This window comes from Corylus avellana, chromosome ca3, assembly GCF_901000735.1.
Source record: "Corylus avellana chromosome ca3, CavTom2PMs-1.0".
NCBI lineage: Eukaryota > Viridiplantae > Streptophyta > Magnoliopsida > Fagales > Betulaceae > Corylus > Corylus avellana.
The window spans coordinates 12,234,699-12,245,109 of NC_081543.1; the positions used below are offsets into that span (position 1 = coordinate 12,234,699).

At 35.8% G+C, this 10,411-nt stretch overlaps 2 protein-coding genes across 2 annotated transcripts; one reads left to right on the forward strand and one right to left on the reverse strand.

Moving 5' to 3' along the window:
* Window positions 1–491: 491 nt before the first annotated feature.
* Window positions 492–4,166, reverse strand: LOC132176599 (uncharacterized protein At1g32220, chloroplastic). The gene is made up of 7 exons (XM_059588855.1): window positions 3,994–4,166; window positions 3,218–3,311; window positions 3,017–3,105; window positions 2,766–2,821; window positions 1,921–2,067; window positions 1,395–1,520; window positions 492–938 (listed from the first exon to the last, which is right to left on the reverse strand). The coding sequence occupies exons 1-7, from the start codon at window positions 4,089–4,091 to the stop codon at window positions 658–660; spliced, it is 891 nt and encodes a 296-aa protein (XP_059444838.1). The 5' UTR covers window positions 4,092–4,166; the 3' UTR covers window positions 492–657.
* Window positions 4,167–4,396: 230 nt separating this feature from the next.
* Window positions 4,397–7,679, forward strand: LOC132176467 (dolichyl-diphosphooligosaccharide--protein glycosyltransferase subunit DAD1). Its single transcript, XM_059588688.1, has 5 exons — window positions 4,397–4,600; window positions 4,688–4,735; window positions 5,990–6,077; window positions 7,081–7,124; window positions 7,429–7,679. Exons 1-5 carry the CDS (start codon window positions 4,517–4,519, stop codon window positions 7,510–7,512), a joined length of 348 nt encoding a protein of 115 aa, XP_059444671.1. The 5' UTR covers window positions 4,397–4,516; the 3' UTR covers window positions 7,513–7,679.
* The last annotated feature ends 2,732 nt before the right edge of the window (window positions 7,680–10,411 follow it).

The window sequence follows — 10,411 nt, forward strand, 5'->3', positions numbered from 1 at the left end:
AAGTAGTACATTGTGCGGCCAATTTATAGTTAAACAGGCCGGTCAAATATAAATTAATTAACATACAAATCTATAGTACATGTGATTTGGTGAACACTTTGGCAAGTTAATCTTCAGCGAAAACAGACCACAAGTGTATTAGGAGTTGTGGTACAAAGATGTACATGACAATGCGACATGGCACTGCCATATCAGCCAATAAAAAAAAAAAATTGCACAAGTCCTCTTCCACACGAGAGGGAGGTCATGAGCACTTGCTCTAGTTTATAATAGACTGATCTAGTCTGCACCAAATCTAGTGCAAGTTATTTTGCACTAGATCGGAGATGAGGGTGGTTGTGACCACTTCCAAGAGTTCTATAGGGGTGACCGACCACTCCCTTAGCTCCTTAAGGGAGTGGTTGGCCAACCATAGGAGTGGTTGTCCGGCCACCCTTCACTACGAGGGAGGCTTCTTTGTGCAATTTTTTTTTTTAATCCAAAATTGTACATTCATATTAAAATGTTAAAGACAGTTTGTATAAGAAATATGGGGTCTTTACACAACACTTCCATGTATATCATTCCCATGCATGGGGTAGCTAAACCAGGAGTAACATCATACTCAAAATCCTGCCTGTATTATACCACCTTTGACTCTACGTTAGAAAAGCTATATCACACCCTCACTTTTTCTGCAGCTTCCTTGATTTGGTCGATTGTGAAAATGCCAAAGAAGTCATCATCTGAGATTGCATTGATAACTGCAAGTGCAACATCATCAACACTAACAGGTGGAGCCAAGAGCAGATCAGATGCTGGAAGAGAACTCAAAGGCTTGGTAAAGCTTTCAGCAGCACGCAGAATTCTCTCCAATGGTTCCCCTATCAAATCCAGAGGAATCTCGTAACCATCCACCCTCCTTTTCCCATATATGAAGCCCGGTCTTAACACAACACCTGAAGTTAACATACAAGAATAATGTGAAACAGTGAGAATGGAATTTTTTTAATTATTTTTGGAGAGGTTGAGAGGAAAAGGAGGGGGCTGGGTTTGGTAAATACGTATCTGATCTCCATCTTAAGAAACTTTTGAACTATTACCATTAGTTGACACTGTCAAACTAAATAAATCAATAGGCAACTTTGTTGATTAGCAACATCTAGCAAACTCAACCTTCTGACTGAACATGTTGATCCTATTAATTTGAGAGTTGTTGGTCATACTAAAGGGACGGATCAAAGATGATTGTGCCTGCCAATCAATCAGAAAGATTCACCTAACAAGTTTCTAGTTTGGTACTTACTCTCCTTGCTTCTGCACCAAAAACCCTAACAAGCCAAATATAAACTGCTACAAATGATGGATATTTTTTAAATGTTTTGGGAAAAAGTGAAAGGCATGTTATAGATTACCGGAGTTGGGATATTTGGAAAGGACCTCAGACTCTGCTTTCCTCTTTCCAGTGAAGTATCCAGATGAAAGTAAAAATGATGGTAAATTGTAATCATGCACTGAGATTAAGACAAACTTGGGAATACCTGCCAGGAAAAATGGAGAAAACATAAGAGTTGATATCACCCCAATCATGATCCTGTCAAATAACAAGATGCTTCCTTTTTATTGAGAAATATCAGAGAAATTATAGTGAGGGTATAAATTAAACTTTCTTCCATTAAACAATTAGCGGCAGTAGATTTCCACTACTTCTGTAATCTATTATGCTCCAAGCGATTGCCTAGACATCAAAGACCAGAAAACTCTTAATATAAATCTGCTATCCAACTCCAACCTGTCCTGTTTTGGGGTCCTGTTATTTAACAGTTCTGAGCCAGATATCATGTAAATTGATATAAATAATGGAAACAACACCCACTAATCCTTTGCAGCATTCACAGCCAAAAGAATTAACAGTTCTTAGCCAGATAGACATTTCCTTACCATAATCCTTTGCAGCATTCACAGACACAACATTAGCCTCGCCATTAATCCTTTGCATCTGTTCCTCACTACCAAAACCTCCAAGGGTTGAAACCACTGCAGTAGCCCCAACCAGTACTTCATCCCAGTTTACATAGAAAACATCTCCTGCATATCATGAAGATTATTTTAACAATCCGCATCTGTGGAAAAATAAGTATACAATTGCGGAGAGTAAGACTAAGGTCAGAGGAACATGATTCTAATTCTGTAATAAATTCTTTAATGTTGTAATCTTAAAATGATTAACTAGGGAAAAAAAAACCTGCAACAAAAGTGTATGAAAGAAGGAATAGGGAAATTTGCACAACAAATTCAAGCAAGTAATAACATATGTTTGGCTATATATATACACAAACAATACATACATATATATGTGTGTGCGCGCACGTGTGTGTTGCATTGATATACACAATTGTTAAAATTCCCTTCTCTCATTACTTGAAAGAAAAAGTTCATTTAAAACACAGTAAGCATTTCAAAAAATTATTGACTCATAGAACCCACAAATAAAGGCCATATATATCAAAACTTTTTTTGGCATCAAATTTCTCATTATCAGAGACATGAATAAATTGGTATTATTTTGAATCATTAATTCATTTTTCACTGTTATCTTGAAATCCATAACTACCATTTGCTTCTTAGTAGATGAATCTATTCGCAAGGGCAGAAAAAAAAAAAAAAAAACTCTTGTACAAGTACTGATATAAATTCCTAAAGTGATAGTTGATTTATTGCATCAAAAACTGGTTTAAGTTGCAACATTACAACCCATTCAAGGGGGCATAAAGAATTTCATGTACCTGCTATCCAATTTACCTGATCTACCCATGAATTTGGGTAAGTAGGACGGCCCGACCTGTAAAATTGTGAAAACTTTAAAATACCAAGAATGCAAACTAGGGCAAAAGAGGTCAACCAAAGCCAAAAATTTCTTTGATTAGAGTGTCTTACAATTCCAGATGATGAGAACAGTTAAACAGAAAGAGGAAAGAAAGCAAAGCAAAGCAAAATCATAGAAACCAAATTGGATAAAGACATTTTTCCCTTCTACCTGCTTAGACTTATGACCTCTATGCCCTTTGATACCGCTGCCTTGCATATAGCAGAACCCACAAAACCACTGCCTCCTAAGACTACAATCTATTAAGGAAAGCACCTTAGTGAGAAGTCTGCTAATAAGTAGCCAAAAACAAACCAAGTATTTTTCTGATCAATTTCAACCGAATAAACGACTGAGCTAAGTCCCACATACCCTTTCAGTCTTGATATCAGCTACAACATCTATTGTATCAGGTTTATAGTCATCCCTTACAGTTGCTTCCGCATAACTGCATCTCACACCAAACCTGCACAAGATATAACACACAACTTTCCACTAAGTCCTATTAATTTATGATATGTGTTCATTAGCTCAACTTTCCACCTCCAAACAATTGAAGATCGACCAATTTCTTTGTTAAAATATTAATTGGATAATTAAATTCATTATTTTCTATCAATTTAAATTTTTGGTACTTTAACATGGTATCCGAGGAATAGTGCTGAATTGGAACCAAGAAAGAGCAAATATTTTTTTTCTTCTAAAGTTTCACTAATCACAGACCTTTTCTTGGCTATAATAAGCTCAAATTTAGGATTAATTGTGAGAGAATGGCATTCATTCATTCATGGAAATAATGACTCTAGCCATATGATTAGTACTACTTCAGAAATCAATAGAAAATCAACAATTTCATCAAATTCAAAAGCTTCAAAGCAATTCTAAATTCGTAGAAAAGAAAACATAATTGTTTATGAATCTGTGATTCTCAAAATTACTACATTCAATTTCTAGCTCAAAATTTCCATCAATTAAACTAATATTCAAAAAACTAAAAAGAAACAAACGAAAACAGTTAAAAAAATATATAGGCAATCACATGCAATAGAGCTTGATCACTGCAAGAAAATTAGCAAATCATAATCCAATCAAATTATTTTATAAAAAAAAATTAGAAAATATGTGAGTGTGAGTGAGGGCGAACTGACCGGTTCTGAAAAAGCGAGGTGGAGCGGGTACGAAAGGAAGCTCTGGTGGGAGAGTAGGGAAGTGAGGGAAGGGCAGGGAAGGACAAAAACGACGCCATTTCGGAGAGCAGCGAAGCTATATCTGCGTGGGTCAAGCAATGGCCTTCTATAATCTATTGTTTCGACTTTCGAGTGACTCACAAGTCACAACACTCTTTACGACAAAAAACTCTCGAGACAAATTTTTTGTAATAAAAAAAAAAAAAATTAAAAAATTAAAAAAAAAAAAAAAGAAAAAAGAAAGAACTTCTTAGGGCCGATCTTTGGGCAACTAAGCAAGGCCCATCAGACCCCTTCTCCTTTATCGCATTGGGAAAAAAGAAAAGGCCCATAAGAGCCCGTAAATGACGATATCACCTCTAACACTAACACGACGACCTGTGAAACGACTCACCAAAGTAGACTGAAGAGGGTTTTGCTACCACCCAACTTGAATCTCTCTTGTGGTCAGACTCACAGACGCACACCGAGAAGAAGGGTTGCGATGGCGAAGTCGACGAGCAAGGACGCTCAAGCTCTTATCCAATCTCTCCGCTCTGCCTATGCAGCCACTCCCACCAATCTCAAAGTCCCTCTCTCTCTCTCTCTCTCTCTCTCGCTGGCAATTTCTCTCTATGAAAGTTAAGATCTTAACGCGAATCGTATTCTTCTGCAGATCATCGATCTCTATGTGGTTTTTGCTATCTTCACTGCTTTGATCCAGGTAATCTATGACTTAATATGTTTATGTATGGAATTGTTTTGTAGATCTCTTAGGTCAATGAATTAGTCGTTGCAAATGATTGATTTTGGGCTATATCTGTTTGGTTGACGAGGAAATGTATAGAAAATTGACAAATTTTGGCCTAATAATTTTGTTTTCATTTCTTTTGTACTTTCTGGATCAATTGTAAATTTTACTTTATCTGAGGTCGGTGAAACGCATGTGTTTGAACAATGCCAGTTCCGTATGATTGTATCCAATTCAACGCTCGCTTTTTGGTTGCCGAGAGAATTGGTAACGTGAAGCAGTAATTTTTAGCATTGTTGTTTTTTGTCATTTCGATTCGTTTTTGCTTGAGAAACGTATTTGATTAGGAATGGTTAGTGTGCATTGCCTTTTTTCTGAACTAATTTCTTGATTAGAATTCCAATTGATCGTTTATTTTTCTGCATGATTATAGAGAACATCAATACATGAAATAGAGAAGCCATTGCGTACAATTCAGAGTAGTTTTGAATAATCTTGTGTATTGCTGTCGTTTTATGTCGCTTCTAAAATTATTCAGGACACATGACTTGTTTGGGTCCCTATACTTTCTTTGTTCTGATTCTTCTTTCTGAGGTTTGGCGTTTGTGTCATCTTCTGGTGAACCTTTTTCAAAATTTTGGAGTGTGTACAATACTTTCTTTGTTCGTGCCCAGCAGTTGATCAAATTTAACATTAGATTAGTAGACAGTCTTCTTTGCTCTTTTCCGTGTTTCCTTCCTTTCTTTCGTTTTCTTCCCTTTAAAGTTCGTCCATTCTCATTTTCAGATTGGTTTTAGTATGGTCCCTGAACAAAATTTGTTGCTTACTAGAGGTCATACTCTTAATTACATTTTGTGGTTGCCGTAGAACATTTTCTTTTTGATTTCCTTGCTAGTCTATTGTTGATCTGCAATCTCTTCATTCATAGCTTTATTTCTTATCTTTATGGCTCTTGTGGAATATGACCTCATTTTTTCCCTTTTTCTTTCACATTCAAATTCTAACAGAAAGAGTCTGCTTCTAAATCTGATCTTGATTTAGGAAGGTTTTAGTGCTAGAAGATCAATCTCAACTAGCAATTTAGCAAATTAGAGATGGTTCTTCATTCCTCATTTACTCTTTATACTTTATGCAGGAGTGAATGATAGGATAAAGAAGATTTTAACTTTTTTCTAAATTTACATGGTCCAGTTCTGAGTTCTGACATGTTTAGTTGCTGATAAACAGGTAGTTTACATGGCTATTGTTGGATCGTTCCCATTCAACGCGTTTCTCTCTGGTGTACTTTCTTGCACTGGGACGGCAGTCCTTGCTGGTAAGCAGGATATTTACTTCTTTTTCTTTTTTTTTTTGTGAGGAGTGGATCAAGTAAAAAGAGGGGAAAAAATTTCTTGCTATTGGGGGTAGTTGGATCTCCCTGCTGAGCCATGACTTAGCTTCATTTGGAACTGCCATGCCCCCAAATAAGTCTAAATAAGGTGAATTAGTGTTAATGGCAGATTTCCATCATACTTCTTAGACCTGCTCCTCTTTTTTGCTCATTTGTACTTCATGACATTCAATCTGTATAATTTGCTAATAGATAGTAATAGAAATACACGTGGAGATATGCTGATTTGACAATTCTAGAATTGGTCCTTATAATTCGCTTGGTTTGTGGAAAAGATTGCATGAAAACCTGGGTATGAAGTTCTCAATTGGAAAAACAATGCCAAGCCCAACATCCTGCTTAAAAATCGAGTCTTCAACGGAAAGAGAAGTCTTGCTGTAAAGTAATCTCATAAACTATAGGTCCCATGACTTGAACAGCTGTGTGAGGGAAATGAAGCATCAGTATCAATCTATATCAGAATTTGTTAATTATCTCAATGAACTAGGCTAATTAATTTTTAAAAACCATAACAATACGGATCTAATAATAAATACTCATATTATTGTAAGGGGTGTAAGAAATTAATTAATATGTTCTTAGAGTTTGCAAGTTAATAAGGATCATATTTAAATTAGGACAGTTTGGGGGTAGAAGAGGGAGATGAGGGGGGAGAACCGGAGAAGCACAAGTAGAGATACCAAAGACTGAAGTTCAGCCAATGGAGCAATGCGGTCCAAAAATAAACATAGAGAACAACTGTTTCAGTGCAAAATGCAAAATAGCAGGTGTTTAGAAATTTGACTCTCTTCACGTTAGTTATGGACACATTTCAGTCTTACTAAAAGAGGCCTCACTGAGCAGCAGGAAGTTTTCACACCCTTTATCGGAGTAATTTTTTTCCCCTAAAGAAAATGATTCCAAGGCTGATTGGTTTCCTTGAATGCAGTTTGTCTTCGCATCCAAGTGAACAAAGAAAACAAGGAATTCAAGGTAAGATTTCTTCCGTCTTTACATTTTTCTTCACATGCTTTGATTGTTGCTCAAAGGGTGGAGGAAATAAAATTTTTGTAGAACTTGGTAAATGAATTTAAATTTAGTGTGCTTTGGTAATTCGTACTTTTGCTGGAACCATAGGTAGGCATACAGTTTTTTTTTTTCTTTTGTCCTTACCCCCCTCCCCTTCGCCTTTCCTGTTTTGCAACCCACAAGAAATGCAAAACAAATCAGTGTACACCATAGTGATCCTGATAATAATTCATTCTTACCGCTTGTTACATGTTCCTTCAACTTGCAGGATTTGCCGCCAGAGCGTGCTTTTGCAGATTTTGTTCTCTGCAATTTGGTGCTCCATTTGGTTATTATGAATTTCCTAGGATAAATTACCATCCTCGAGTGTTCTATAATGTTGTTTCCTTGGACTTTTACAACTAGAATCGGCCATAAAACAGTTATTTGCCATTGATGCAGCAATTTTTCTTAGTTTGTAACTCATGGAGCTTACTATTTATGAAAAATGGATTCAACATCAGAAATTTTGCAGTTTCATCTATCAAAGAAGTTTTTGTCGCTACTAAGTTTTTTTTTTTTTTTTAAAGTAGCTTCCTTTCTTTTTCAGGGGCATAAATTTGTATATTTCGAGTTTTGTTTCTTTGTATGTCCTGGTCTTTCTGTTTTGTTCTTGTAGCACGTATTCTGGTTGTTCTTTCGTTTGGTGTACCCAAAAGAAAAAAAGGTGGAAAAAAGCATAGTTGGTTTGTCATTATTCCATGAACAGTAGAACAAAAAGTTGCTACGTCCAAGAAAATACAGTCCAAAACTTACAGTTGTGCTTTGTTTAGGGAAAAGGTGAATAGTTGGGCATAGAGGACAGAGCGATGCAGGACCGTTTATTGAGAACAGTAGATATTTATTTCTTGGTATATATATATTATTAGTTTATATGTTTCTTTTTTCTTTTCTTTTTATCATTTATCTGTAGAATGATAGTTACAGTTTGTTGCCTTTCTGTGTCCTTGTTGGAACTGTTTCTCTGAATGAATATAGAGATATAAGGGCAGTCATTCCTACTGCTTTGGGATAACCATCATCTTTCTGCCTATGTGAAGCCCAAAAAAATCCATCTAAATCTTGCTGTGAAAAGGATAGCGGGCACGGTAAGGGTTAGTGTTTTGAGAAGATAAGGCCATAGAGGACCATGGAACCTGCACCTGTGTGATGTTCCTAATGTTGGTGATAGGTATCCCAATTGCTATGTAAACCGCTGTCATGAATAGAAAACCCATTGTTTGGATTCTGACTCTTCCAACACGATCAATTAAGTAGACGGTGAACCAGTAGCCAATTAGTCGGCTCCTATTCGGCCAAAAAAGGAGGCTTGGCAACTTTTCTCAAATTTGGGAATGGGTTGACTGACCATGTCCTAATTTTATATATATATCATTTTTTTTTCTTTTTTTCTTTTTATTATTTTTTATTTATGAGAATATGTGTTGCCTTTTGATTTTTTTTCTATGTGTTGCCTTTTGATTGAGTATATTATAGCAGCATCATTAGCAATTTAACAGAAGGTGGAAGGAATGGTTTATTTTATAACAGTTCTAACCTTGAAGAGTAAATTGATCAAATTTAATCTTACAAAGCGATTTGATAAAAGGTATCACCTCAGGGACCTCTAAAATATTTTTCCCAAGTTCTTAAGATAAGGTCTTACTTAAATATTCCCAAAGTATTTATATAAAATAAGCTCTTGTTTTTCTTGTATATTTTTCATATTTAGGGGTTGGGTCTTGCTCCACTTTCTTTATGAGATTGGATTATTTATCCTAAATAAAAATAAAAATCAAATTATTGTGAATCGTCTCTTAGTGATAAAGCATGACACTTGATAATAAGAACTGATCTTTGAGTTCAATAGCCTAACGAAACTCCCAAAGTAGTTAGGTATACACTAAAGTATATGTTCGAATCTCGCAATGAGAATTTCTATGCTTGATTAGTGTAACCCATTTGGTTCTTATTGTTGTTCTGGTGGAGTTGGCTTAAGCTATAGTTTAATCAAACGAATTAAATACTATTATGGTCACATTTAAGTAAAATAATTATAGCTAATCTTTAAAAAAAAAAAAAAAAAAAAAAAAAAAAAAAGTGGTCTTTGGTAAAGCCAAAGAAAGGCATTTGGCCATGTGGCCTTTGTAGTAACGGTTCAACTCTTCTTCTTCTTTTTATTATTTTTATCAAGTAAAGGTTCCCTTATTGAAGTTTCATTTGTCACCCGAAAATCTCATATTAAATAAAAGTAATAAACTTAAATGATGGATATGATATATTTAGAGTAATGATATATACTACACAAATATCTTACAAAGTTGACGTAGCAAAATCTAGTAGTCCTTGTTTAAAAATAATAATAATAATAATTACTAAACCTTATCACATCAATTTTGATTATAAATATTTGTGAAACATATATATATATATATATATATATATATAGCATTACTCATATATTTATATTGAAATTAATAAGATTTTGAATTTTAAATTACGATGATTTCAAATATATTGTACAAAAGTCCGATTTGAAGGCTCGTTGGCATATCGGTCTGTGTTTCCACATAAAATAGGTTGAATTCAGCAAGATACAGATATCCAATCCAGAACTTATTAGGTTGGGACATGGGAGTAGGGCCGGCAATTTTGACACGACCCGCGAACCCGACACGAAAAAACAGGTATTGGGTTTGGGCTAATCGGGTTCGGGTCGTAATCGGGTCTACCCGATTAAGACTCGAAAATTTCGTGTCTGGCGGGTCGACCCGCCATACACGACTACTGTGCGGGTCTGACGGGTCGACCCGCCAGACCCGCATAGTATCTGGGTCTGGCGGGCCTAGCGGGTCGACCCGCCAGACCCGGTTTTTTTTTTTTTTCTCTGGACTCGCTGGGCGCTAGACCCGATTTTTTCAACTTTTTTGTCTGATTTTTTTCGCCGTTTCGCGTGAGGACTGAGAAGAGTTAGAGTCAGACAATTTTTTTTACTCACAGTCATAGCTCACAGCCACTTTACTGATTAGTCGGTGATTACTCATTTACTCATTTACTGATTTTACTCTTTACCTGTTTACCATTTTGATTTTTGAACAAAAAAATTAAAAAATCAGTCCCTACTCCCTGACTCCCTGTATTCTCATTTCTCAATTCTCACTATTCTGTAACGTAACTCTCAGCCCTCTCCCTGACTCCCTCTCACTCGGTCTCTCACTTGTCGTTGCTAAAAT